Here is a 27,659-nt window from a genome sequence, read left to right as displayed (position 1 = left end):
AGCGCAGTCTGGGGGAGTCTGGCGGCGCCGTTGCCCGCACTCGGCAGAGGCTGGTAAAAAACGCACAGCCCAGGGCGTGGGGCGGGGAACTGACCGCGCGACAAGAACACGCACAGCCCAGGGCATGGGGCGGGAACTGACCGCGCGACAAGAAAACGCACAGCCCAGGGCGTGGGGCGGGGAACTGACCGCGCGACAAGAACACGCACAGCCCAGGGCGTGGGGCGGGGAACTGACCGCGCGACAAGAACACGCACAGCCCAGGGCGTGGTGCGGGGAACTGACCGCGCGACAAGAAAACGCACAGCCCAGGGCGTGGGGCGGGGAACTGACCGCGCGAGTCTTTCGGCGCGTCTGGGTCTCGGCGAGAGAAAAGCGCTTCCTGGCACCGGGGGCGGTGGCACAGAGGCCAGGAGGAAGAAATCCGGGCCCTGGCCCAGGTCAGGCTTCCACCCCTGCGACCCGCCAGAGGCCCAGGCAGGAAAGGTGGCGTGCGCGAGTGGAGTTAGTGGTTCAGAAAGCAAACCTGGCCGGGTGCTACTGCCTGAGGGTCGTCGGGCGAGTTTCTTCATTTCCCGGAGTTCCTTATTTCTAGTCTGGAAAACGGAGAATTCCATAGTGTCTTCTTCAGTGAGTGCTGGGAATGCTGAAGGAGGATCCGGTGCCTGGCAGACCAGGAGCAGGGGGGAAACAGTTGGCCGATACTGTTACTATTATCAGCTTTATTAGCGGGCAGGACAGTGTGGGGGGGGGGCGGGGGTAAGGGGCCTCCCCGCGCCTCCCAGCCCTTCGCGCTCGGCTCCAGCTCTTTGGCTTCCTTCCCTGGGCAGCTCTAGGCTTAGCTCTCAGCCATTTCTCAAGAAGACGATCCCGAGGGTCGAAGACCACCCTTGACCCTTGACCATGGACTCTTCTTGTAACTTGGAAGAGCCGTGATTTTAAAACCCAGCCTCAGGGTTACGGAAGCCCGAGATCTGGGAGGCGTCCGGGACCTCCCTTCCAGAACCGCAGGGACCCGGCCTGGGATCCAGAGTGTGGCCTCTCGCTCTGTGCAGTCAGGAAGGCGGCCAGGTCTGGTCACCGCGCCAAGCACTAGGCACCTCTGGGACGCGTCGTTGCGGGGGGGTGGGGGGCTGGGGCGCCTCCACGACGCCTGGTCTGCCCGGCAAGTGCTTGGTGTCGTTGGTGGGTTCGTAGTTGCGACACGTAAACCTCCGTTCCGCGAGCCGGGCAAGGCAACCCCTGCGGGTCGCACCCGAAGGCCGGACCTCTCCAAGCCGCCTGGGTGCTTCCAAACAGGTGGACCCGAAGCTCCTGTTTGATCGGAGAATAACGTTTAATTTACTCCGCCACTGAATTGATGGTTTAAATATTCATCTTTGGATATGGTTTAACATTAGGCAAAAATTAGGAGCTTGGAGGCGGTTCCGGGAAGGGGTCTGACACTCAGTCACCCATGTTCGTAGCTGTGTTGGTCTGCCCTCAGGCAAGAGAAGGAAGATAATTGGGAGGGTGCCAAGAAAGCCTAGAGAAAGTCCCCTCTGGGTTCAGCGGCCGGCTGTAGCCGCTCTCCCAGGACGTTTGTTGACAGTAAATGAATGAAGGTAGGCCTGGAGACGTTTTCGCACAACGGACAGAGGGGAGTTGGAACGTAAACCAGGGAGAACCTGGCATGAAATAGGACCCCTCTATTCTCAGTTTGTTTCCAAACTCTTAGACTGCCCCAGCCCTGCCGGATTTGCTAAAAGTGGTCTATTTTGGACGCTGGTGGTGCTATGGGGCTGACGGCTACCTGTGCAAAGAAGAGGGAATAATTGGAAGCTGGGGTCTGGGCAGCTACCAAAGGTGGGGCTTGGGAACTTTTCAGAACGTCCTCAGAACCGCAGGAGCCAAGAGGAAATCTCCCGTAGGGGATCTCAGGTAGGGCATGCCAAGAAATTCCAAGAGACGGGATGGAGAAGAGAAGCCGGAGAAAAATCGGCCAATTAGACTACTGTAAAAATGTGTGTCTCCATGTTTGTCCTCCCTCCTGAAATAAGAAATTCATAGCTGGGGGTGGGGAGTAGATGGGGGCTGGAGGAAAAACTTTCTCACATTCACAGAGCAGCTTCCCTCATAGCGGCACGGAATCAGGAACCCCACTCAGGACAGGGGAAAACGGCCAAGTTCCTAGAAATTTGTTTTCTTTGTGGGGAGCAATTCATGATGGGCGTTCTTGTCTGGTTTCCCCCCACTCCGTCCCCTGACGCCGAGTAACACTTAAACCTTTCTAGTTGCAAAGTCTTTTCAGAGTTTTTTTTTTTTTAAGAAATAAGTTTTGAAAATTCTAGTGCTTAAAAAACATATATATATATATATATATATTTATAGCCTTTTATTTTCCCTGAGTACATGTTGGCCACTACATTCCAAATTGATCTCAAATGGTTTTTCAGCTTGTTGGGGGGTGATGAAAAATAAATGGAGAATATATTTACATGCCCTCCTATTCTTTTCTTTTAGAAGTCTCATAAATAGTAAATTTCCTATTTTAAAAGCCAGGACATTTTCAACCTCAAATATTTGGAATTTTTAAAGGCCATATTAAAATGGATTACTTCTGCTATCTATAATAAATATGAATTGTGAAAATAAATTGTTTGAGGGAAAATAATGTAGGTTTTAAAAAGTTCCATTTAGAAAGGGAAGAATGAGACGTAATAGAAAATAAACGATGTAGTGTAGTGACTTAGCATTTTATTTCGTCTATATAACTAGGCTTAATTTTAACACCTTAATTTTAACATTAAAGATGGCACGTCAGACACACAGATAAGAAATCAGTGTTCTGAAATTAATATCCTACTTACATTAAACATCCCTATCAGGAAGACACAGAGAGTAGAAGCATTTTGCACTAGACTTAGGAATAATACTTCCAGTTCCAAGGAAGTGAAGAAGGGGGAACATGTTTGGCATCGGAGGCTGTGTTTTTGTTTGCTTGCTTGTTTTTCTTTTAATGCCAGAACAAACTACCCCACTCACGTTCATAGTACCCCAGGAAATGTGCAAATCGGGAAAGCCATAGAAGCCACAACCGAAGGCAAGAAAAGATGACTTGACGCCCTGCGATGGTTACTTTCAGGTGGTTTTTAAAGGAACGTAATCCAGCTGTTTCTTTCTAACCATTTTGCAGCGAACAGAAGTTCGTGTTTGCTCTCCAGCGGGATTCAGATGCACACGCCCAGTATGGGCCGCGCAAGGTGGAGTGAGCAGCTGCGGGTCGCTCCCCACTCCCACCTGGCTCTAGGAGGGCCCTGCGGAGTTGGCCAGGGAACTGGGCATGGGCGATACTAAAAAAACTGGTGAGGTCCCCTCTCTGCCCAAAGGGGCAGCCAGCGATGTCAGCCTAGAGCCCTCTGCCACTGCCTGATACCTCAGCAGCGCCGACGCGGCCGACAGGTGCCCGCCCAGCACCGCGCCCTTGGTGGGAGCGCAGCGGTTGGCGCAGTCCTCCTCCTGATGTTGCTACTATTGCTGCAAAATTGTCCGAGCAGCGGCGGCGGCGGACACTTGCAGCAAAGGGGCAGCGGTTTGGGGATGCAACAGGCTTGATGGTCGCTGGAGCAGGTGGCAGTAGCTCCACGCGGTCGGGGACAAACTCTGCGCAGCCCCTGTACCCGCTCCCCTGACCCCTTGCATAATACTCTCAATGCTGAAAGAGATGCATCCGCCTCCCGGTGGCGACGCCAGACCCTTGCCCTCCTCCCAAGGCTGAGGACCAAGTGAGGGCTGCAGCACGGGAAGGGTGCCGGGGTCGCCAGGTCCGCGCCTTCTGCTTTCTTCGGTGCCCCGGCATAGGCGGGGGCCGAGAGCAGTAGGTAGCGAAGAGGATGCGGGTGCAGCAGAGCGTAAGGGCGTCTCCCGGGGGCGGTGTTGGGGTAGGCCCCCGGGACTGGCTGCGGCGGGGCAGGGGCCCCAAGCAGAGGGCCTGGGCGGGGGTTGTGCAGGGCGGCTTGTGCCGCAGGTAGAGGGAAGGGGTGGGGCAGGTGGGCTCCCGGGGTCAGTTGGTGGCGCTTGAAACGCTTCCTGCGCCGGAGAAAGCTGCCATTGTCGAACATGTCCTGGGAGGCGGGGTCCAGGCTCCAGTAGTTGCCCTTGCCTGGGTGGCCCGGCTCGCGGGGGATCTTAACGAAGCAGTCGTTCAGCGAGAGGTTGTGGCGGATGCTGTTCTGCCAGGCGGGGAACTTGCGGCGGTAGTAGGGGAAGCGGCCACTAATGAAGGCGCAGATGCCGCTGAGCGTGAGGCGCTTGTGCGGGTTTTGCAGGATGGCCATGGTGATGAGCGCGATGTACGAGTAGGGGGGCTTTGCCGGCTGCCGGGCATCTTCAGAGGCCGCCGCAGACCTTGGCGGTGCCCTGAACTTGGTGCCAAACTCTGAGGGGTCGCTCGGGCCGCCGCCGCCCTCGATGTGCTCTCGGGGAAGCGCAACCCCGCCCCACCGGGCCACCTGCAGCCCCGGCTGGAGCGACTGCTCTAGGAACTGCTGGCTCGCCTCCTCCTCCTCGTCTTCCACCTCGTCTTCATCTTCCTCCTCTCCCAGGATATCAATTTTACCGTCTTCCCCATCGGAGTCCCGGAGGCTGCGCTGCGGTGTGGAGCGAAGCCGCTCAGCTCTTGGCAAGTTCATGGAGGAGCAGGTGCTTTAGTCTCAGGGGATGTGGCGGCCGATCACCTGGCCTGGGGCGGGCTGAGCTGGAAGCCTGGGATGAATGTTGCAAGAAGCAGGAACGCTAATGGTTACCCTTTGGGATGTTTTCGTCTGCTTGTTTCTACTCCTTTGCAACAACGTCCGGCAAAGATGCCTTTGCCTTTTATAAAAGCTTCTTCAAGACCATGTGTGGTGGACTCCCCCCTTTATAACCCTTCTTCCCGTACCTCGGAGCGGTGCCACTTCCTCCTAACGTAGTCCAGGGATGATGGTCTTCTGGGCAAACACCCGTCCGGAGAAAAGCCCAGCCCCCTCCTCCTCGCACTCACCTGCCACCAAGGAAGATGCTCTACTCATCCGGTGCAGCCAGACAGTTGGCAAGCCTTTGCACGGGTTCTGTTAAGGCGCATTTAAACCCGCGCAAATAAAAGCGAGGTAGGAAAGTATGATACTCAACATTCTATGACCACCTCGACATGCAGCCTTCCCTCCTGGAGAAAAGAAATGGTGGGGCAGGAGGCTGAAATGTACACGGTTGTTTGTAAAGGAATGTGTAACCGTAAAAGTATGTTTTTGTGTTTCACAGCTGGTAATCACCCATTTTCATTGGTAGAGTCTGTCCTTACCCAGAATGGTGAGCTGAATTATATTTAAGGTTCTGACAATATTCCCAGGCTTCAGGGGGGTGTTGCTTTGCTCCTTCTACCTTCCTTCCCACCTCCCCAAGATGCTCTCCCTGACCCAAATTTTCAGAAAAGGTTCAAATGTCCCAGCACTAAATTGTGTAAGTTTATTCAGGGAAGGCAGGAGAGCTCACACGGAGTCCTCTGTCCCCTTGTAGCAATGGTTCTCCAATTTCTTTGAATATTTAACCACAGAAATACATTTTATATCACAATCTTACACATACAGACATAATACATAACTAAGATGGCTTTCACGAAACAATATACTTACACTATAGTGATCACTGATATTTCCTTTTAAAATAAATGGCCATAACCAACTAAATTGATTTCACACATGCCAGTATGGGCCCAGTTTGAAAAATCCTGTTCTTACAAAGTGGCCCCACATACAAGAAATGCACCCACTCTACAAGGGCTTCTCTCTCTCCCTTTCCTCCTTCCTTTCTTCATCCTTTATAACCAATTCATTTTTAGAGACAGGGTCTATGTTGCGCAGGCTGGCTTTGAATTCCTGGGCTCCAGTGATCCTCCCGCCTCAGCCTCCTGAGTAGGTGGGACTACAGGCATGCCACTATGCCTGGCTCTGGCTCTTCATTCTTTTTTTCCTTTTTTTTTTTTTTTTTTTTTTTTTGAGACGGAGTCGCTCTGTTGCCCCGGCTGGAGTGCAGTGGGGCGATCTCAGCTCATTGCAAGCTCCGCCTCCTGGGTTCACGCCATTCTCCTGCCTCAGCCTCCCAAGTAGATGGGACTACAGGCGCTCGGCACCACGCCTGGCTAATTTTTTGTATTTTTAGTAGAGACGGGGTTTCACCGTGTTAGCCAGGATGGTCTCGATGTCCTGACCTCATGATCCGCTTGCCTCAGTCTCCCAAAGTGCTGGGATTACCGGCGTGAGCCGCCGTGCCCGGCCTCTTCATTCTTTCAGAAATGTCAACATTAAGTGCTTTTACTGTAATAAAACTTGGGACTTCAATGAGGCAAGAAGGGGCTGCAGTGTTGCCTTTAAATCAGTGGGTCCTCATTCACTATCTGCACTGGGGAGGGGCAATATGACAGCACAACTGTTCATCTCACTCGCTCCACATCTTTAGAAGTAACATGATTTTTAGATTGGCTTCATGAAAATTAGCTCAGAGACTAAAGTAGCACTACAGAGGAATAAAAAAATATTTGTTATATAAATAAGGATCTTATTAAAATACTAAGTAAGATACTATGCCACGGTATATATTCATAATTTAAAACCCACCTACTTGGGAAAACTTTGAGGTGCCATCTAATAAAAATGCAGCATGAAAGAATATTATGTCCTTGATAGTCACATAGTGTCTATAATTATGACAATGAATGTTCAGTGAGAAATCAAACGCCAACTGCAAGGGCAAAATATAATAAAAAAATAGCTTAAAGTAGCTAGTGCCTTCAGGATAAAATCTGGAAAAGAGCTTTCTTGCTGATCTTTTTTTGAAACTTTGCTGCTCCTGAAGTTTTTACCCTTTAAGGCTCCTCAGTTTATATGAAGCTTGGAGGACAAATAACAGACAGGTTTGAGCCTAACAGATTTGTTTGAATCCCAAATTTACCAATGACTGCTTGTGTGACCTACTAAACTAAGCTCCAGGAGGGCCAGGCCAGGTGTCTTATTCAACCACAAAATCCCAGACGCCTCCTCCCCAGCGCCCCTGGCATGTGAGGCACATTTCCTCCATCAGCATAGGAATCGGATGACCTGGGAAAGGGAGTATTGTTAGTTTTCCTAGCGCCAGCTTCAATAGGGATTGGGGTTATTTAAAAATACAGGAGAAAAATAAGGAGGTGCTCAAAAACAAAACACAAAACCGACATCGATGGGGGTATGTCAAAGGGGGGAACAGGAGATAACTGAAAGAGTTCCCAATGGTCAAAGCTGGGATCATTTGAGCAACAAAATAAAGTAGTATTAAATTGTAACCCAAAGTATAAAATATTCATGTGTCCACACTGATAAACATAAATGATCGAACTAATAAAGCGAAAGGGACAACTGTCCCTTGCAGAAGAATTTCAATTAATTATGTAGACCACTCCCAAGAAAGTACACTACAACTCCCCATTCCTTTAGTGTGGGCTGTGCATAGTGATTTCCTTCCAAAGAGCACAGTATGAAATGGGGGAAAAGAGTAACTTTACAATGGAGAAACCTGACAAACACTCCTTCAGCCAGGTGATCAGGTCGTCAACATCAACATCAATAACAGTCACAACCTTTTATTTCATGTCATAAAATGGTGACACTTACTTGTGTTAAAAAAATTTAATAACAATGTAATCATTATATCTCTGCAATCAGCTGAAGTTCTAAGAAAAAATGACAGTGTTGAAAGTTGTATCATCATTATTATAAACTTTCATGTTCAGTACATGTAAACTCCAAAGCCAATTTCAAAAGATATTTTTGTGAAATACCATTCTTTAAAAAATAGGATATTATATATAATTGTATGAATGTTAAATGTTTTACAGTACTGATTTGCTACATTTTATGTATGCTGTAAAACAAATACCATTTTAAAGTATATTGGAATTCGTAACTAAAGTAATAAATAAATGCTTGAAATATACCCAGTAGAAACTTATTTCCATTATTCAATCCTTTTGATAAGAAATGCCTCTAGTGTTACGTACAAACTTGATCTTCTTTGAAATGTGTTGTTGAAGACAAACATGTCTTAATAGCCTTTACATTATGTAATAATGTAATACAAATAATAATTTATTATTAGTAATAATGTGAAATTATTTACAGTACCCTAACCCTAACCCTAACCATAACCCCTAATCCTAAACCTAACCCTAACCCCAACCCCTAACCATAACCCCTAACCCTAACCCCTAACCCTAACCCCTGACCCTGACCCTAACCCCTAACCATGACTCTGACCCTGACCCTAACCCTAACCCTAACCCTAACCCTCACCCCTCACCCTCACCATCACCCTAACCCAACCCTCACCCTCACCCTCACCCTAACCCCTAACCCTGACCCGACCGTGACCCTGACCCTAAAACTCTGACCCTGACCGTGACTGTAACCCTAACCCCTAACCCCAACCCCTAACCATAACCCTGACCCTGACCCCTAACCCTAAACCGTAACTGTAACCCCAACCCTAACCCTAACGCTAAAACCCTATCCCTAGCCCTAACTCCTAACGCCAAACCCGAATCATAACCCTAAACACAACCACAACCCTAACCATAACCCTAAACACAACCTCAACCCCAGCCCCAAGCTTAACCCTAACCCTAACTCCTACCCTTAGCCTTTCTTACCTTTTACATGTGTCCAGATTCTCCAGTAGAAGCAGGGACCCTTGGCAGGTGTGCACCACTGCATCTGGCACAGGACTCTGTATCAGTCCCCAAAGAGGCACCTGAAAGCTCAGAGTGCCAGCCATGCAGTGGAAGCCCAGGGTGTTTTCTCACCTCCAGAACAAGGGCCCAGCACCTGCATCAGGCTAATCAGGACTACAATGAACTAGGGCACCAAAGGTCTTCATAAGACCAAGGCCATGTTGTGCCTCCTGTCACAGAGCGAGACGCAGCAGCCTTCCAAGTCAGGGGCCCTTCCCTGATGACACTCCAAGCTCAAAGCACTGGACTGTCACATAGTGAGGCTGCACACAGTATTCTGTTTACATCTCCACCTAGGCCACTGGGAGAAAGGGTGATAGAGGGACACTCGTGTTGCCCTGTGGTATACATGCTCTGGTTTATACGACTGTAAGCCATTTACAGGAAACTCAAGCCAAAACACTACTTGTTTCCAACTTTTTGTTTGCAGAGGATTTACAATTTACACTCCAAAACAAGATAGCCACAGAGCATACTACTTCTCCTCTGAAGTCGCTCTGAGGGCCTCCGCATCAGTCCTAGAATTGGAAGATTGGTGGACAAGAACTGGGATGTTGATGGCGCACTGAATATTTGCTGGACACCAACCTCCTGTTACCTAACCTTACAGAGGGCCCAGATCTCACCTGCCCAAATCAGACATTTTAACACACACAGCTCTCAACAGCAGGACTTACAGACACAAAACTCTGAGGTAAAGGATTGTCTCAACTTCTTGGTGTCTCAACGAACTAAAACACTGCCTAGTGCAGGTGCACCATCAACCTGATTCACTAAATACACCTCTGTATCTTTTATTCATCTTTGATTGTGGAAATGATATAATCAACATAAAAATGTTTTATAGATTGGACTAAAGACCTTTGAGGTCTCTTCACAGGATCCCATCTGGTGGACCCCCAAATCTGCCAACACAGAGGTCATCCGTAAACACGTGCAGGACAGAGGCCAGACAAAACCATCTCTCTCAGCCTCAAAGTGGCCTGGCAGTCACATGTGGGGTCTGGCCTGTATGAGGAAGTCAGGCTTTCGGCTCCAGGCACCCTACTGCACCGCAAAACCAAGTTCTGCCTAACAAACAAAAACCAGCCTGCTCCCTCTCCCTAATATCCCAGGTGGTAACCTAAGAGCATTATCTGCCAGACACCCCTCCTCCTCCACCCTCCATGTCCAAGCTATCACCAAGGTCCTAGCAATCTTACCTCCTAAATGTCTCCCAAATCCACTTCTCTCCCTTCACTGTCCAGGCCACCAGCATGACTTCTGCATGTGTGTAGCAGCCTCCGCGCAGGACGTAAAGATGCAAATCTAGTCGTAGGCTCTCTCAAAGGAAAATCTGGGGGCCCCAAAATTACTAAGCTAAAGGAAAAGTCAAGCTGGGAACTGCTCAGGACAAACCTGCCTCCCTTTCTATTCCAAGTCACCTATCTCCTCACTAAGATACGTGCATATCTGATTCCCTGCTTTGGAGAGGCTAATCAGAAACTCAAAACAATGCAACCTTTGTCTCTCACCTACCTGTGACCTTGGAAGCCCCCTCCCTGCTTCCAGTTGTCCCCAACTTTCTGGATGGAAGCAACGTACTTCTTACATATATTGATTGATGTCTCATGTCTCCCTAAAACCAAGCTGTGCCCTGACCACCTTGGGCACATGTCGTCAAGACCTCCTGAGGCTGTCTCACGGGTGCACGTCTTTCTAAATTACCTGAAACCATCTCAGATAGGGTTCACAGATCCCTTTCCCGAACCCTCCCAGGAGCCCCTCGTGGGCCCCCAGGTCCTGCGTGCTGTTGTGGCCCAGGCTCACCTGGAGCAACTCGAATCTTCGTTACAGCCTCGTGAACCTTTCAGTTCCTAAAGCTGTCTAGCCTGTGAAAGGAAAATGAATCTGGGGGCCCCAAAATCACTAAGCTAAAGGGAAAAAAGCTGGGAACTGCTTAGGGCAAACCTGCCTCCCCTTCTATTCAAAGTCACCCCTCTGCTCACTGAGATAGGTTAATATGTGATAGCCTCCTTTGCGGAGGCTATTCAGAAACCCAAAAGAATACAACAGTTTGTCTCTCACCTACCTGTGACCTGGAAGCCCCCTCCCTGCTTCGAGTTGTCCCGCCTTTCCCGAGGGAACCAACGTTCATCTTACATATATTGATGTCTCCTGTCTCCCTAACATGTATAAAAGCAAGCTGTGTCCCGACCACCTTTGGCACATGTCAAGACCTCCTGAGGCTGTGTCACGGGCGTGCGTCCTCAACCTTGGCAAAATAAACTTTCTAAATTGACTGAGACCGTCTCACATATTCGAGGTTCACAAGCCCATGCATGGGGACCTCCCCTGGGGTAGCGCCCCTCCTCCACTGAGCTCACTCGCTTCCTCCTTGTGTGTTTTCTTCAGAAGAAATCTCACAGCTACTTGGTCCACCCCTGTCTGCCCCACAGGAACCTCTTCTCCACAGGCACATGGGCGGCGTACCTGCTGGGCTGTGTGGAGAGGACCGGCTTCCTCTCCTAATTCCTGCTCAGTTAATAACGAATGTCGACAAGTCGAGAAAATTGCTCAAATTTACCCCATCAAAGAATTAAAAACTGGTGAAAGCTTGACCTGCGCCCCCCACCCCTGACGTGCTCACCGCTCCACTCCCTCTAGGCGGGCGGCACCCGCTGAAGCCTCAGTACCACACCCACAGCCAGGAGCCCCAGTCCCGCACTCGGCCGCATGCGCACTCCCTGCGGCCCTCCCGCCAGGCGCCGCGCTGGGCAGCCAGCGCCCCGGCGGGGTCCTTCAGGCCTTCGGCCGGGCAGCCTCCCTCGGGGTCCTTGCTCGGTTGCCTAGCAGCTGCGAGGACGCGGGCCGAGCCGGAAGTGGAGTGCGCTGCGGCGCGAGCTGGGCCGGCGGGCGTGGTTCGACAGCGCGCAGAGTCCAGACGGGCGGCAGGGCCCGAGGGGCCGACCCGCAGCGTCCCTGGTCTCTCCAGCCCTCACTGGGAACCGCACGTGAGGGCAAATCCGCCCCGGTGGCTGGCTTAGCACGCGGGGACAGCCCCTCCGAGGCCTCCCTAGCGGTGTGGGTGAGAGGGCGTCCGGGTCAGGGGAAGCACGGAAAGGTGGCTTCGCGAGGCTGTTGTGGGGGGCGGGACGGGCAGCCTGGCGATGCCTGGACATGGTTGGTGGCCAAAAACATTTATCGAAAGATAGCTTACCCACTTAGATGGCGAGGATACCGACAAGCAAGTCTTCGCCCGTAAGCAGTGGCTCACGCCTATAGTGCAGGGATGCCAAGGAGGGAGGATCGCTTGAGTCCAGGAGTTGGAGGCTGCAGTGAGCCGTGATCGCGCCACTGCACTCCAGCCTGGGCGACAGAATGAGACCCTATCTCTAAACAAAAGAAAGAACGTCTTCAAGCATGGAGCCATGAAGCTGGATTTGGCTTTCTGTCGCTCTCTCTACAGGGTACAGGTGAAAGGGAGCAGACCCCTCATCATGCTTTCCAGGCATCTGCCACTTCCCAGGAATTGTCTCCCTGAATAAACAAGGCGAAGTCCCTGGCTGTGCAGAAGCAGTAGCTGTGTGGTGGCACAGTCAGGAAAACTCGGGGGCCCTGTTGGTATTTTCTACCCCTGACCCGTGTGCATACTTCTGTCGTAGCTCTCACCACAGTAGACTCTGCTATCATTTTGTCTTCCATCCTCTGAACCCTGTGCAAGATCTGCTCATGGTGAATGCCCAGTAAGGCTCACCTATTGCTGCTATCTCGTCATCATATCATTTCTATGTGCCCCCCTAGCTAAGAGTCTGGACTGTGGTTACATTCTCAGGAATGTTTACAAAGTCATATTTAGGTGTGAGGAGAGTAAAACAGAGCTAGACATAATGCTGCACACAGCCTTTGGCACTGGATGCCTGGCGAATGTCTTGTGCAAATGGGTAACGTGAGGAGCAGCATTTGGGGTGCGCAGGACTTAACTATTTGTGTATAACATATTATTGATGCCTGTGTGTCATACTCTGCTACTCCAAGGCTAGTAGTCAATTGCATACCATATCTCAGTCTGGCACTGAGGGAAGCAGTCTGGATGGAGGTACAGCTGGAGATTTGGTTGAGGGGACTTATCTCTGACAACAGCCTCTTGTTGATCTTCCCAGACAGTGACAATACCCTCCCCTCCCTTGGGCTGGACCCCTCTCTACAGCTAGGAGCCAATGGCAGAAGACAAAACCAAACCGAGTGAGTTGGACCAAGGGAAGTATGATGCTGATGACAACGTGAAGATCATCTGCCTGGGAGACAGCGCAGTGGGCAAATCCAAGTATGTTGGGAGATTAGGGAATAAATACCAGCCCCAGAGAGGGTCTGGGTCATTTAAAAAGTCCTCCAGAGGCAGAGGAGCATGGCTTCTTGGGGCTGGTGAAGGAGCAGTCTTGGCTGGAGCCCAGATGTTCATGGGGGAACGAGGGGAATCACGTGAGCCGTTGTGTGTGTTGGGTGGAGGGGGCAGGTCATAAGGACTGAGGAATTTGAATGTTTCCTCTGAGCCCTGAGAGAATGTGTGGAGCAACTGAGGACATTGTATGTGGTTTGTGGGCTGAGGGATGGCAAGGGCGGGGAGTGGGAATGGAAAGACAAAAGTGACTATGCCACCGTGACAGATTGGGTAAAGGTGGTAAAGATGCTTTCTTGGAGGGACTCTCTGAAATAGAGAAAACTGGGTAGAACTGACGATTGACTATAATCATTGTGAAGACTGGCTTCTTCTTGTAAAGAATTTCGGTGCCTACATGCCACCCGGAGAGGTGAAGGGAGGCTCCGCCGTGCTGCCAGCTTGTCTCCATGAGACTTCCTAGTTCTCACGCCTAGGACTGCTGAGGGCACATGTCCATTTCTGCCTTCATAGCATGACGGTACACTTGCCCCTGCCCAGAGAAGTGGTTGCGTTTATCTCCCAAGTACTCCAGGCCCACCTTGGTTTCTACCTTCATTTTTATAATCAAGTCCTTTGACTCAGGTAGCTGTGAATAATTCTCTGGGGGCTTTGCTGGTTTTTAGGCCATCTCCATGACTTTGAATTCTCTCTCTCTCTCTCTTTCTCTCTCTCTCTTCCCCACCACACAATCACACACTGCAGCTCTGGTTTAGTTTTTTTTTTTTTTTGAGACGGAGTCTCGCTCTGTCACCCAGGCTGGAGTGCAGTGACGTGATCTCGGCTCACTGCAAGCTCCGCCTCCCGGGTTCACGCCATTCTCCTGCCACAGCCTTGCGAGTAGCTAGGACTACAGGCGCCTGCCACCACACCCAGCTAATTTTATTTTTGTATTTTTAGTAGAGACGGGGCTTCACCTTGTTAGCCAGGATGGTCTTGATCTCCTGACCTCGTGATCCGCCCACCTCAGCCTCCAAAAGTGCTGGGATTATAGGCATGAGCCACCGCGCCCGGCCTCTGGTTTAGTATTTTATAGTTACTTTGACCATCCTCAACAGCACGCCTGTACAGTAAAAGTGAGGGTAGGTGTTGTAGTTTGGGAAGGTTACCCAATAAATAACACCCCCTTTATCCCCACTCAAGTTTAAAACAACAAAGAATAGAAATGGCAGGCAGGTGTAGAGCAAATTGCCACTTTAATAACAAACAGAACTTTCGGAGAATGTATCTTGGTATACCCAGCTCCCAAGTTCAATGCTAGCCTCTTTATATGCCTCATTTCGAACAGTAACAAAAAATAAGAATCCAAGTAGTTAACTTGACGTCAAAGATTACCATAACATTGGCCTCCACAGACACAACAATTAGAAAACAATCCAGTCTTCATCCACTAGCAGTATCTCAGGCAAAAGGTTGCCCCAGATACAATGGAAACAGTGCATCTGAGGGAAGGTGAGTGCATGAGAACACTGTGGTTCAGTTTTGATTGGACTCAAGAATTTCTGCCAATTTTCAGTGTCTCTAACCTATGAATCTAAACTCAGTTGGGCTAAAACACCCATTAAGAGGTTAACACATCCAGGCTGTGGTGAGCTATGATTGCGCCACTGCACTCTAGCCTAGTGACAGAGAAAGACCCTGTCTCAAAAAAAAAAAAAAAAGTTAACACTTGTGTTCATCATATCTGAAGGGCGTCAGTTGTACACGGCCTCATTTCTAGATAGCAATGTTGTGGCAGTGAGGCCTTCTTGCAGAGTTCAGAAATTTACAACAGTAGCAGCCCCAGTCACCAGGCTTTCTTTAAGGTTCCTTTGTTTTTTTTTTTTCCTCATGCAGCATGTTCATGCTTCTTGATTCTACTCAGGGCTCTGTTGGTGGGCTCTGATGACAGCTCCCCTACCCCCTGTGAACAGGTGTCCTCAGACCTGGGCACTGCCTGCCGTGGAAGGCTTTTCCTTTGCTCCTGCACATGCCACCTTCCTGAGCTGCCATTACAGGCATGAGCCACTGCACCAGACCAGATTTCTTTTGACCCCAGGTGATCATACTGCTTAATAACAAGACATGGTGTTTTTTTGTTTTTTTTGTTTTTTTTTTTTTTTGAGACAGAGTCTTGCTCTGTCACCCAGGCTGGAGTATAGTGGGGCAATCTCTACTCACTGCAACCTCCGCCTCCCAGGTTCAAGCAATTCTCATGCCTCAGCCTCCTGAGTAGCTGGGATTACAGGCATGCGCAACCATGCCTAGCTAATTTTTTTGTATTTTTAGCAGAGGTTTTGCCATGTTGGCCAGGTTGGTCTGGAATTCCTAACCTCAAGTGATCTGTCTGCCTTGGCCTCCCAAAGTGCTGGGATTACAGGTGTGAGCCACCACACCCGGCCAACAAGACGTGGCTTTCTGATTCCATCTTTAAGAGTAGTTAGGTCCAGATGTGTTGTCTTTTTTCTTTGATAGCTGTCTAACTTGGCCTTTAGGGTCTTCCATTCCCGTTAATGATTGCCTATCATCGTTGTACAAAGAGGACAAAGGCACACCCCCCCCCCCCACCCAAAACTAAGGCCACATGGTGTGAGTACAGACTAGGGTGATGGGGGAAACTTACAAGCAGAAAAGTCACACCATGTGACTCCCTGGGTCCCAAGCTCTCATTATCCTGAGGGAGTTGTGCTTAGGCCACCAGTGACCCGTGCCTACTCTAAATATTTTTGGGAAAAGAAGACAGGGAACATCTGTGTATGTGACAGTGACAGAGGCAGCTCCCTAGAGCCTCCGGAGGTAGGCCTGCTCTGTTTTTGAGCTCAGGCCTGCCAAGCTGGTTCTCTGCTAAGGTGCAGAATGTTGGGAGGGAATGAGTCTCTGGGGCCTCTTTTTCTCTCCTTCATCCTGTCTTCCAGAGGCAACTTTTCCTTACGAAAATCCCTCTGTGCCTGTGTTTTTATTCTTTCACTGCTTCTGCTTGGATGAGGCAAGTTTATGGATCTCTCCTCTTCCTCCTGCACTTTCTGAGCATGTGCCCTCTCAAGACAGGGTTCTGAGCTTGAGTATTTTTCATTTACCATCTTAACCTCTGGCCACGGTAATTTCTTTGTGTAATTTTCTACGTGATCTAAGAAGATGATGTGTTTTCTTTATAGTAAGGGTGGTGTTTCTTTATAGTTATAAATAAAATCTATCCTCCTTTTACAATTCAAGCTGCAGTTTAAATATCAGAAGTATAAAATCATGGTTAGAGTGTATTACACTGACAGACAGGCAAGCAGTGACCCTTCAAAACGTGAGGGAAAAAAGGTTGCAATGTCAAGAGAGTGGTCAGGGAAGGCCTAGTTGTAAAGGTAACATTGGGTCAAAGACTTGAAAAAAGCAAGGAGTAAGCCTTGCAGATATCTGGCAGGAGCATTTCAACAACAAAAGGAGGAAATGGCCAGTGGCTAGAACAGAGGGAGAGAAAAGAAATGGGAGAGTTTGAACTGAAAGAAATGGGGAACCACTGGATGGTTTTGCAGAGAGGAGTGACCAAGTCTGCCTAATTTTTTCACAGGATAACTGACCACATTCAGAATTGATAGTCCTCTCAATAACCAATAGATCAAGCAGATTCTCCTGTCTCAGCCTCCTGAGTAGCTGGGATTACAGGCGTGTGTCACCACACCTGGCTAATTTTTTGTATCTTTAGTGGAGACAAGGGCTTCACCATGTTGGCCAGGCTGCTCTTGGCCTCCCAAAGTGCTGGGATTACAGGCGTGAGCCACCGCGCCCGACCGGGAAATGGCTTTTGAACGGAAGGCGCACCTTTGGCCTGGCCTCTGTTTCCCTTTGCACAACATAAGGGTAATTGTATGTGCAGAACTGTGCTCTGGTGGAAATAACAGATTTGAGAGCTTCACGTGGGCTGGTGTGTGTACTCATAGTGACATGAGCTGTTTTGTTATGACGGGTTAGTAATGCTGATACCCAGCTTCCAGACTTGACCCAGAAGCTGTGTGGCTGTGGAGTGAAAGGGGGAAGGGAAGCCACAGGTGGCTTCCAGGTTGTCAGCCTTAGGGTGCAAAAGTTTGGGACAAGGGAGAGATGGAGACGCCATCTGACCACCTTGCCTGTTCTGCTTACAGACTCATGGAGAGATTTCTCATGGATGGCTTGTATCCTTCAAGGTTTGAAGTACCCCTTGTTCCTGTGGGTCTTCCCACGCTCATGTATCAGTGTCCCACTGCCCACCCCTTTATACCAGCAGCCCAGGAAGGAGGATTGGGTAAGTGAATACACAGGTTTTGTTCCGCGCTTGTTTCTTGCCGATTGACCCACATGGCATTGCACAATCAGTGCTGTATATTTTAGACCTTACTCATATTTGGATTGTTTTATATTAAGAGGGCAGTAGAATGGCAAACAGCAAATGGTTTGGATCTAATGCCTGGATTCAAACCCCACCTCCTCCTCCTCAGTAGCTTCTGATACTGGCCAAGTCATTTAACCTCTCTAACCTCAAAGCTTGGGCCCCCTACTATTGAAAAAATCTCTGATATGAATGAACTTTGTAAAATAGGAGCTGCCAGCCCCACCTTTCTCCCATGAATTGTTATATTGCATAGGTTTGGAGTGAGTTCCTCCCCGCAACTGGGAGATTTTTAAACAGCTTCCCAAGTGGATCCACTGAGAACCACAGGTGAGAGGAGCCCCTGGAGCCTGCTGCTGCCTGTCCTAGGCTCGGCACCCCAAGGCTCAGTTGCCTTAAGATCTGAGTATGTGTTACTCCACCTTCTACCAAGTGCTCCTGCACACCCAGCCCACCTGCGTCATTTGGCTCTGCTTTTTACACTGTCCGGCTTCTTGCAGCCTCGGAAGGTGTTAAGCCCCAGAGTTTAACCCTTTTTCTCAGGGTTTCAAACATAGGCAGACTCCAAATTGATTGACAGCTTGTCAACTGTATGGCTTGTGGGAGCTTTTGTCCCTGGAATGGTCATGTTGCTACCTAGGGTTAGGGTTTCCTTTCTAGCCTGCGAAAGCTCCATCCATGATTGAGTTGGGGTATCCACATTTGCATTTTCCAACTGCATGATGCCTTGTATGACACTTGTCTGTAAAATCCTGTTCTATGTTTTACCTCAGACTTCGATGGCCAGGACACACTCCCATCTCCTCCCACCCCTCACCCTTCCATGGAGCTTGTACCAGTGGTATGTGAAGCTGATCCTCTGTCTGCAACATTCATTTGATTTAAAATCTCAAGAACTCCAAAGAGAAGAGGAGGGAGAGGATCCATTTCATCAAACCAAACACCCCTGCTCCCCACTCCTTCCTTACCTCCCCTTTTATTGATTTTGGTCCTTAACCTGAGTGCAGTCAGCCACAGCAGCTGTCCACGTATGCCCTGACCCTGTACAAGCACACAGCCATGGTAGACGGCAAGACCATCCTTGTGGGTAAGTGGCACAGGGCCAAGACATGCTGACCCTCAGGAAAGAGGAAATGGGAGATGAGGGGAGGTGAGGGAAGGTTCATAAGGAGAGAGTCCACAGGGAGAAAATGAGACCCCAGGCAGGGACAAGGGGTGCTAGAGAGAACCCAGAGAGCCAGGAGCCAGGAGGCCATGGAGGGTGGAAGGAAGCATGCAGGGGCCAAGTCCCAGCCCTCTGACCTGGCTTCCAGGCCAGCACCTGTGCAGGACAGGGTTCAGGAAAGGAGAAGTCAGGGGGCTGTACCCACCTCAGGGAAGAAGAACATAAGAGGCCTTCGATGAGGCAGTAGTTTTCCTAGCTTCAGGGGTTCTTACTCAGCCAGTTTGAAAAAATAAATGTGGTCAGAACATTATCTCCCACATCGGGCTGCGACCTTCCATCGGGTCATAATCTTCTCCTTGGCCGGGCACACAGCCTGCCTGACTCTGTCTACCGTCTGTGGTCAGCGCACGTGAGAAGCTGGAATAGTTTGGAACTTAGAGGACCCTGCGTGTCACGTGGGAAACGGGGAACTATCTTCTCCCTCCTTGGGCTTCCAGTGTGTTGTCCTTCCTCCTGGCCCCTGACCCACTGTCTTCCCATACACACAGGTGAACACACACCTCTCACATCACACTCAGGTACACTGTGTCTTGAAGACACACGTGTGGGGCTGTATGGTCTCTGTTTCTCCCTGTGCTCCCCATGTACACTCACACATGTGCTGTGGTTTGTGCCGCATGTGTGTTGTATCTTAGTGACTTGCACAGAAATGCACCAGGCATGTCGGTTCACACTGCAGACTTTTGGGACACGGCAGGCCAGGAGCGGTTCCAGAGCATGCATGCCTCCTACTACCACAAGGCCCACGCCTGCATCATGGTACGAGACGGTGGGGAGGTGGACAGAGGCACTGGGCAAGTCTGGCCTGAGGGGTGAGGGGCCTAGCAGCCCTGGGCCCTTGTAACCAAGTCTGGGTGTTGTGGGAGGGGGGCTTAGGGTCACCCGGGGATGTTTCAAACCACACCTGCTCCCCAGAGCTTCTTAGTGAGAAGGTGCCAGGTGAGCTCTCTGTAGGCGGGGATGGGTGGAGAAAAGGTGGAACAGCAAGCTCAGGGCTTCAACATCAGGTGTAGCATCCAAGAGGCAAACATATGCCTGAAACAGGGCCACAGTCCCTCTGATGGACCTAACCTGTCAGACAAGCTCCCAAGGCCTCCCTCCACTGTTGCCTGCTGCTTTTCCCCAGGGGGTACGTGCTGGGACTGAGTAGATGCTGCGGGTCCCAGAGAACCTTCTCTCTCAGGCCAGCCCCTTGCCTCCCCCCGAGCCTCCCATTTTGTTGCCTAGGACGCAATCCTCACGGTTCCACCCTGGTGACCGGGGTGTGGTGAAGCAGTCACTCCAAGAGAAAAATGCAGCCGAGGAAAGGGCTAAGAAAAGAAAAAGGAGCTCTGTAAACCTGTGTCCTATAGAAGTTCCTACCCGTGAATTCCCTGGCTTGGTTCTCAGGCCACCACTTTTAAATGCTGAAAAGGAGCATGTTTTTCTTTTGGGTCACTTAAAAAACATTTTCATGGCTGGGCACGGTGGCTCATGCCTGTAATCCCAGCACTTTGGGAGGCCAAGATGGGTGGATCACCTGAGGTCAGCAGTTTGAGACCAGCCTGGCCAACATGGTGAAATCCCGTCTCTACTAAAAATACAAAAAATTAGCTGGGCGTGGTGGCGGGTGCCTGTAATCCCAGCTACTTGGGAGGCTGAGGCAGGAGAATCACTTGAACCCGGGAGGCAGAGGTTGCAGTGAGCCGAGATCACACCACTGCACTCCAGCCTGGGCAACAAGAGCAAAACTCCATCTAAAAAAAACCCACATTTTCATGAATATCGGCCATCAACAATGCAGAAAGTAATAGACTAGTCTTCTGAATTATTAACCCTAGCAATTGTCACCAAGTGAAAACCTCGGTCACTAAAACTTCTTGGAATAGCATTCAAGGTCTTGCTTTAACACAAAACCCCAAAACTTGGCGGTACAAAACAACCATTTTCTGATGGATCGCGAATCCATGTCTGAAGTCTCAGCTAAGAAGACTCCAAGGCTGGGTTCCAGGCTGGAACTGCCTGGGGCATCTCCCCACACACACGCTGGTACTTGGCTGGATCACCAGCAGGTTCTACTCCCCGTGTTTCTTCGCAGTTTGTCAGTTGGGCTGATTTGGGTTTGCTCACAGTATCAGCCAAGATCCCGAGATCAAGTATCCAGAGAGAACCCGGTGGGACTTATATTTCCTTTTATGGCCTAGCCCTGGAATATGTGGCATCTCTCTGTCCATAGTCACAGAGGGAAGAAACAGATGGCATCTCTCAGTGGGGAACCAGAGTCACATGGTTAAAAGAACACATGGGATGGACAGGTTGCCACCATTGTTGGCATATATTAATAAAGTCTGCCATGGCACCCCATAGCATTTAGACACCCACCTTTCTAGCCCTACCTCCCACTTAGTGATTGTCTGTAAATATGCACGGTGTTACCTTGGCACTGAGAGAGATGCATGGCTGAGTAGGTGTCATCTCATCTGTAAGAAGCAATAGCAGAGGGGATGCAGAAGGAGCTGCTCTGTTCTGCTCATTGTCACCTGCTCCTCTGCACACCTTCCTTCATGCTCTTCCCTCGGCCTCTCCCCAGCTCACACCCCTTTATTTGAAACTCTGCTCATTTTTCAGGCCCTGCTTCAATGCCACCACCTCCATGCAGCCTCCTCTGATGTTTGTCATTAGCATAGCTCTTTCGTGTGTGCTCCTGCACCACTGATCCCTTCCACAACATGGACTGTCTGTGATGCACGTGTGCAGGATGCTGGGAGTGCCCAGGTGGAAAGACACACGTGCTGCCCCAGGAACTGACTGACTGGTAGGCACAGTACAGATACCAGTGGTGAGGACAGTGAGGATTCTTCCCTTCTGACCCTTTGCAGATGGTAAAGGAAGGAACTCATCACCTAATTCCCCTGACTGCCCCTTGAGAACAAAATCCCTTGAAAAATTCCAAAAGCTTTAACTCTGATAACTGTTAAGGTACTAAGCAAGAGGATGATGGGGCAAGGCAAATGGGGGCAGTGTAGTGCAGAAGTCTGACCCTCAAGAGCAGAGGAGCTTGCTCCTAGCCAGTTTGGTTTCAGGCCTACAGTGGCATTTGGTATTTTGAGCTCACCTCTCTTTTTCTCTTGGAGTGACTGCTTCCTGCATCTGATGCATCTCCGTGGGCTCTCCTCAGACCCTCTTCTGAAGGCCTGGGGTGTCTCTCCTGCCACCATGCCTGTGTCTGCAGGTGCCTGCCACCAGCCCCAGTCTGCTGCACGGGCCCTGGTGAGTAGAAAGCACTTGCCTTCTGACCACACGGGGAGCTGAGGGTCAGAGACGGAACCAGGGCTCGACCCTCCACCTTGAAACCTTGAGATGGGGATGCTCCTCATTCTAGCCAGCTCCTCCTCAGCTCTCAAAACAAGGAACGGATGCTCAGGAAACCAGACCTGGACAAAAGGCATCTGAGCCTGGTGTGAGGCAGATTCCAGAAGTTTAGTTACAGACATCCTTTATAAGGAGTCTTCATCGGGAATTCAAGACAACCTGGTGATTCATTGAAATTGGCCTGTGAAAGAGAATCCACATAGACTTCCTGCCACCTCTTGAGATGTGACAGTTGCTGACCCTCCCGCCACCACACAAGGCGAGCCCCTAGCCCTGAGCTTGAACCATGTTGCTTGCACAAATAGCTGGGTGATTTAGAAGTGAGGTGAGCTGTGCCAGCAGTTACAGGGTGGTGGTTGTCTGTAACTTTAATCCACTGACTGTTGTACTAGGGCAGTTTGGGCTAGAAACTTTGGAGGAGCTCCTGTGAAGGGCATGAAGGCTCACTGTATCAGCAGCTCAGCTGTCTTTCAGAGTTCTGCCCTTAGAGCTGGTTTGCAGTGCTCATCCTTCTTGCTGATATTTTAAAATAGGTAGAAACAGGCTGGGCGTGGTGACTCATGCCTTTAATCCCAGTACTTTGGGAGGCCTAGGCGGGCAGATCACCTGAGGTCAGGAGTTCAAGACCAGCCTGACCAACATGTTGAAACCCCGTCTCTACTAGAAATACAAAAATTAGCCAGGCGTGGTGGTGCACACCTGTAATCCAGCTACTCGGGAGGCTGAGACAGGAGAATCGTTTGAAGACAGGAGAATTGTTTGAACCCAGGAGGTGGAGGTTGCGGTGGCAGTGAGCCAAGATACTGCCACTGCACTCTAGCCTGGGCAACAGAGCAAGAGTCCATCTCAAAATAAATAAATAAATAAAAATAAAATAGGTAAAAACAAATTATAAAGTAATACAATTATGAACTGCAAATAATAAAACATAAAAATTACTTTAAAAAAATTTAAAGAGGCCGGGCATAGTGGCTTATGCCTGTAATCCCAGAAATTTGGGAGGCCGAGGCAGGAGGATCACTTGAGCCCGGGAGTTCAAGACCAGCCTGGTTAATATAATGAGAGCTTATCTCTACAAAAAATAAACAAAATTAGCCAGGCATGGTGGCATGTGCCTGTAGTTCCAGCTACTCAGGAGGCTGAGGTAGGAGGATCACCGGACCCCAGGGGGTCGAGGAGCAGTAAGCCAAGATTGTGCCACTGCACTCCAGCCTGGCTGACAGAGTAAGACCCTATCTCAAAAAACAAAAAGCAGAAAGAACAAAGAAGTAAACAAAAGCTTAAAAGTAAATCAGCCAGGTGCAGTAGCTCATGCCTGTAATCCCAGTACTTTGGGAGGCCTAGGCAGGCAGATCACTGCAGGTCAAGAGTTTGAGAGCAGCCTGGCCAACATGATGAAACCCCGTCTCTACTAAAACTACAAAAATTAGCCAGGCGTGGTGGTGCACACCTGTAATCCCAGCTACTCCAGAGGCTGAGATGAGAATCGCTTGAACCTAGGAAGTGGAGGTTGCAGTGGCAGTGAGCCAAGATAGCGCCACTGCACTCCAGCCTAGGCAACAGAGCAAGACTCCATATATGGAGATCCCTTGAGATCAAGAGTTCGAGACCAGCCTGGCCAACATGGCGAAACCCTGTCTCTACTAAAAATATAAAAATTAGCCAGGCATGGTGGCGCACACCTGTAGTCCCAGTTACTGAGGAGGCCGAGACAAGAGAATCACTTGAACACAGAAGGCAAAGGTTGCAGTGAGCTGAGATTATGCCACCACACTCCAGCCTGGGTAACAGAGTGAGACTCCGTCTAAAAAAAAAAAAAAAAACAAGGGCAGTTGTGGTGGCTAACACCTGTAACCCCAGCACCTTTAGAGGCCCAGGTGGGAGGATCCCTTGAGGCCAAGAGTTTGAGATGAGCCTGAGTAACATAGGGAGAGCCTGCCTCTACAAAAAAAAAATAAAAAAAAAAATTAATGTATGCATGCTACTTGGGAGGCTGAGGTAAGAGGATTCCTTGAGCCCAGGAGTTTTGAGGTTACAGTGAGCTGTGATTGAGCCACTGCATTCTAGCCTGGGTGACAGTGAAACCCTGTCTCTAAAAAGTAAATAAATAAAAGTAAATAGTAACTGAAGTAAAACTCTAGAAACATTTACGGTTACTACAGAGGAACTTTAAAACAGTTTAAGCAATAAATACAAGAGTAGACTAAAAAACAAAAGTTTTTACAATTTCTAACAGACTGTATCAATTGGCAAATTGATTCCATTTATGATTGTTAAAATAGGTGAATAAGATTAGATGACAAGATAACAAAAAAGGAATACGTTATTTATTTGTTTATTTCAGACAGAGTTTTGCTCTTGTTGCCCAGGCTGGAGTGCAATGGCATGATCTGGGCTCGCTGCAACCTCCGTCTCCCTAGTTCAAGCAATTCTCCTGCCTCAGCCTCCCAAGTAGCTGAGATTACAGGCATGCGCCACCACGCCTAGCTAATTTTTTGCATTTTTAGTAGAGACGGAATTTCACCATGTTGGCCAGGCTAGTCTCAAACTCCTGACCTCAGGTGATTGACCCGCCTCAACCTCCCAAAGTGCTGGGCTTACAGGTGTGAGCCACTGCACTGGGCCAAGAATAAGATTTTTAAAAACATGTTCGCATCTGGAGGCTCCAGGGGGCTTCCCTGAGAAATGGCAGCCTCTGTGGTCAGAGAGGCTGCAATTCAGAGCGTTCCCACAAACAGCACCATGCTTACCTGCTTGGGTGTGTGAGTCACCTGGAGATGGGGTGCAGAAACATTGACATACCTGAGCTATCTTTCTTCCTCTGCCCTTTGCAGGTGTTTGATGTACAGAGGAAAGTCACCTATAGGAACCTGAGCACCTGGTATACAGAGCTTCGGGAGTTCAGGCCAGAGATCCCATGCATCGTGGTGGCCAATAAAATTGATGGTGGGGCCATCCCTGCACCTGGGTGTTAGCAATTCACTGGGGACCTGCCCTCATACATTTCCTCCTCCATTCCCTGGGCAGGCAGCATTCAGTGATTGGTTCTCCCTCCCACGATAAGATACAAGCCTTGGTTGCTTGCATTCTTCCCACCTTATAAAGAAGCCAGCTAAGCCGACCTGCCCTCTTTCCAAGGCACAGATCCCTATTAACTGAGCTCTTTCTAGGACATGTTTCCCAATCATCCCTGCCTATCCCACTTTCTGGAATGGAGGCCTCCAGTGGCCCCCGCTCCAAACCTTCTTCCCCTCCCTTGACAGACAGACCAATGTCCTACCTTCTCTCTACAGCAGACATAAACGTGACCCAAAAAAGCTTCAGTTTTGCCAAGAAGTTCTCCCTGCCCCTGTTTTTCGTCTCGGCTGCTGATGGTACCAATGTTGTGAAGGTATGGCTGACTGCAGAGGTAGCTAGCAAGGTCAGGGCGCTAGGTGGTAAAGGGAAGCTGTGAAGAGAAGGCCTTACTGCAGGTGTGATGGAGAGAACCGGGACAGTGCATGGGCATGGGTGGCAGGGAGGGGAGGAGCTGATGGGCCTGGACTTGATGAGGCAGAAGTCCATTGACCATACATAGGTCAGGGTGACGGGGAGAGGCAAATGGAGGGGTAAGGTTGCTGATTTTAGGAATGGAGTATTGTGTAGTCTCACAGTGGGGCCAGTGGGGTGGACTGGGCAGAGTCCAAGGCACTCTCATCCACCATCTCTACCTCACCCCCAGCTCTTCAATGATGCAATTCGATTAGCTGTGTCTTACAAACAGAACTCCCAGGACTTCATGGATGAGATTTTTCAGGAGCTCGAGGTAGGTCAGGTCCACATTTCGGGTGGGATGGAAGAAACGGCTCCTCTTCAGGGAGAGGGACTACAACCCAGTAGAGTGGCTCTTGCCTAAGTTTGCCCCACTAAATGTATCAGAGCTGCGGTTGAGCAAATGCAGGGCCAGGCCTCACCTGCGACCTTGTTCACAGAACTTCAACTTGGAGCAGGAAGAGGAGGACGTGCCAGACCAGGAACAGAGCAGCAGCATCGAGACCCCATCAGAGGAGGCGGCCTCTCCCCACAGCTGAGGGGCTGGGGCTAGGGGTGGGTGGAGCCCTTTTAAAATACCCTTCCCTTCAACAGCTCTCCAGCTCTGAATGGAGAAACTCTCTAGGCCATCCCCTCTTCTACCTCCTGCAACCCACCCGTCCTATTAGCCTCCCACATTCAACGCTCGTGATACAGGGATGAGGTCAGCACCAGCAAACTCTGGACTGGTGGAAGAATTCCCCACCAGATCTCCTTGAAGCAGAATTAGGGATCAGCATCATTAACACCTTCCCCACCCCCTCCCCCCAGGCAGACAGTGAAGAGAATCAGAAAACATGATTATGTGTCACTTTAATACAGGAAATTTAGGTGTTTTTTGGTGTTTTTGTTTTTGTTTTTGTTTTCTTTCCAAAGCTCACCTCGGGGACAATTCCCTGTGCTTCTGCTGAGGTAATGATTACCCCCCCACCCACAGCTGAGTCTGTGAGGCCCCATCCTTTCCCTACGTTTTCTCCCATCTTTTTTCCTCTTCAGTCTCCCAATCATCTGGTTTGTTTGTTTCTTTGTTCGTTCTGAGATGGAGTCTCGCTCTGTCGCCAGGCTGGAGTGCAGTGGCGCAGTCTCGGCTCGCTGCAACCTCTGACTCCCTGGTTTAAACGATTCTCCTGCCTCAGCCTCCCGAGTGGCTGGCATCACCACGCTCAGCTAATTTTTGTATTTTTAGTAGAGACGGGGTTTCACCATGTTGCCCAGGATGGTCTCGATCTCCTCACCTCGTGATCCGCCCGCCTCGGCCTCCCAAAGTGCTGGGATTTACAGGTATGAGCCACCGCGCCCGGCCCCAATCATCTGTTTTTAAACAAACTTTTTGAGCAGATAGCTATTCCTTCCAGATTTCTGTGTACCGACTCTGTTTCAGGAGCTCTTCTAGGTAAAGCTGAGATCACAGGAACAGCAGGTGACAGGCCTAGCTATAGTTAGGAATACACAAGCGGTAAAATCGAGTCCTTACAGCCATACCACAAGGTACATCCATTTGGACTACAAGAAGAGCTTCCTTTAAAGTTCCTATTTCAGCATAAGGAGGCTGTCCTTTTTTTTGAGGAATAGTTTGGACCTTGTGCCTCCTGTGGGAGGCTGAGGACTGCAAGAGGAGAGCTAGCAGATATGCCTGTTCACCCCTCTCTGGTACTTGTGGCTTGCTAGTATGTTTTTATGATAATCTCGGGCATTGTTTGCATTGTGTTTATTAATAGGGTTTTGTTTTTATTGTTTCCTTTTTTACAGTAAAGGCTGAATTACATAAACATTGAGTAAATGTATGTGCTTTGTGGCTCTGAAGTGTGTTCGGAGCAAAAAGACAAAAGAATCTGCAAATCATCACCCTTATGAATGAGGGGTAGTTGCCTTGACCTGTTGCAGGGTAGCCCATGTTTACTCTCAATTCACTATATTGGAGGCCATTTCAGTGGATTTTAGTGTTTTCAAAAGAATTCAATTACCTATTAATTTGGGAGCTCAAGAACAA

General features: G+C 49.7%; 2 protein-coding genes and 1 long non-coding RNA gene across 18 annotated transcripts in view; 1 reads left to right on the top strand and 2 right to left on the bottom strand.

Moving 5' to 3' along the window:
• LOC129532857 (uncharacterized) overlaps positions 1-11,461 on the bottom strand; it is a 28,512-nt gene extending 17,051 nt beyond the window's left edge. The window contains exon 1 of one of the 2 annotated variants that reach the window (XR_008678786.2): positions 9,976-11,461. This is a non-coding gene — a long non-coding RNA (uncharacterized lncRNA). The remainder of the gene's footprint in view (positions 1-9,975) is intronic. The other variant, XR_008678788.2, reaches the window with a different exon arrangement.
• LOC101149305 (forkhead box protein D4-like 1) lies at positions 2,654-5,986 on the bottom strand. The gene is given in 2 exon segments (XM_019034072.4): positions 2,654-3,797; positions 3,800-5,986. Coding segments are annotated over 2 exon segments (1,383 nt in total). The 5' UTR covers positions 4,671-5,986; the 3' UTR covers positions 2,654-3,285.
• Positions 11,462-11,616: 155 nt separating the features above from the next.
• LOC129523511 (rab-like protein 2B) lies at positions 11,617-27,438 on the top strand. Of its 15 annotated transcripts, none has more exons than XM_055384090.2 (9): positions 11,617-11,766; positions 12,920-13,079; positions 17,300-17,329; positions 18,531-18,610; positions 21,906-21,997; positions 24,934-25,045; positions 25,393-25,490; positions 25,821-25,904; positions 26,071-27,438. In XM_055384090.2, exons 2-9 carry the CDS (start codon positions 12,973-12,975, stop codon positions 26,167-26,169), a joined length of 702 nt encoding a protein of 233 aa, XP_055240065.2. In that variant the 5' UTR covers positions 11,617-11,766; positions 12,920-12,972; the 3' UTR covers positions 26,170-27,438. The 15 variants fall into 15 exon arrangements, with proteins under 15 accessions (XP_055240065.2, XP_055240069.2, XP_063561771.1 ...); XM_055384094.2 differs by having other exon boundaries at positions 12,916-13,079; XM_063705701.1 differs by lacking the exon at positions 21,906-21,997 and adding an exon at positions 19,428-19,507 and having other exon boundaries at positions 12,916-13,079.
• The last annotated feature ends 221 nt before the right edge of the window (positions 27,439-27,659 follow it).

This window comes from Gorilla gorilla, chromosome 3, assembly GCF_029281585.2.
Source record: "Gorilla gorilla gorilla isolate KB3781 chromosome 3, NHGRI_mGorGor1-v2.1_pri, whole genome shotgun sequence".
In the NCBI taxonomy this organism is placed as follows: Eukaryota; Metazoa; Chordata; class Mammalia; order Primates; family Hominidae; genus Gorilla; species Gorilla gorilla.
The sequence above is the reverse complement of the archived record's forward strand: the minus strand, read 5'-3'. Positions and strand labels throughout refer to the sequence as shown.

Bases quoted from the DNA above. Each gene is read 5' to 3' on its own strand.
- LOC129523511 (XM_055384090.2), top strand. From the start codon at position 12,973: ATGGCAGAAGACAAAACCAAACCGAGTGAGTTGGACCAAGGGAAGTAT. The intron at 17,330-18,530 runs GTATCCTTCAAG...ACCTGAGTGCAG, and splicing joins AGATTTCTCATGGATGGCTT to TCAGCCACAGCAGCTGTCCA. The intron at 25,046-25,392 runs GTGGGGCCATCC...TTCTCTCTACAG, and splicing joins GGTGGCCAATAAAATTGATG to CAGACATAAACGTGACCCAA.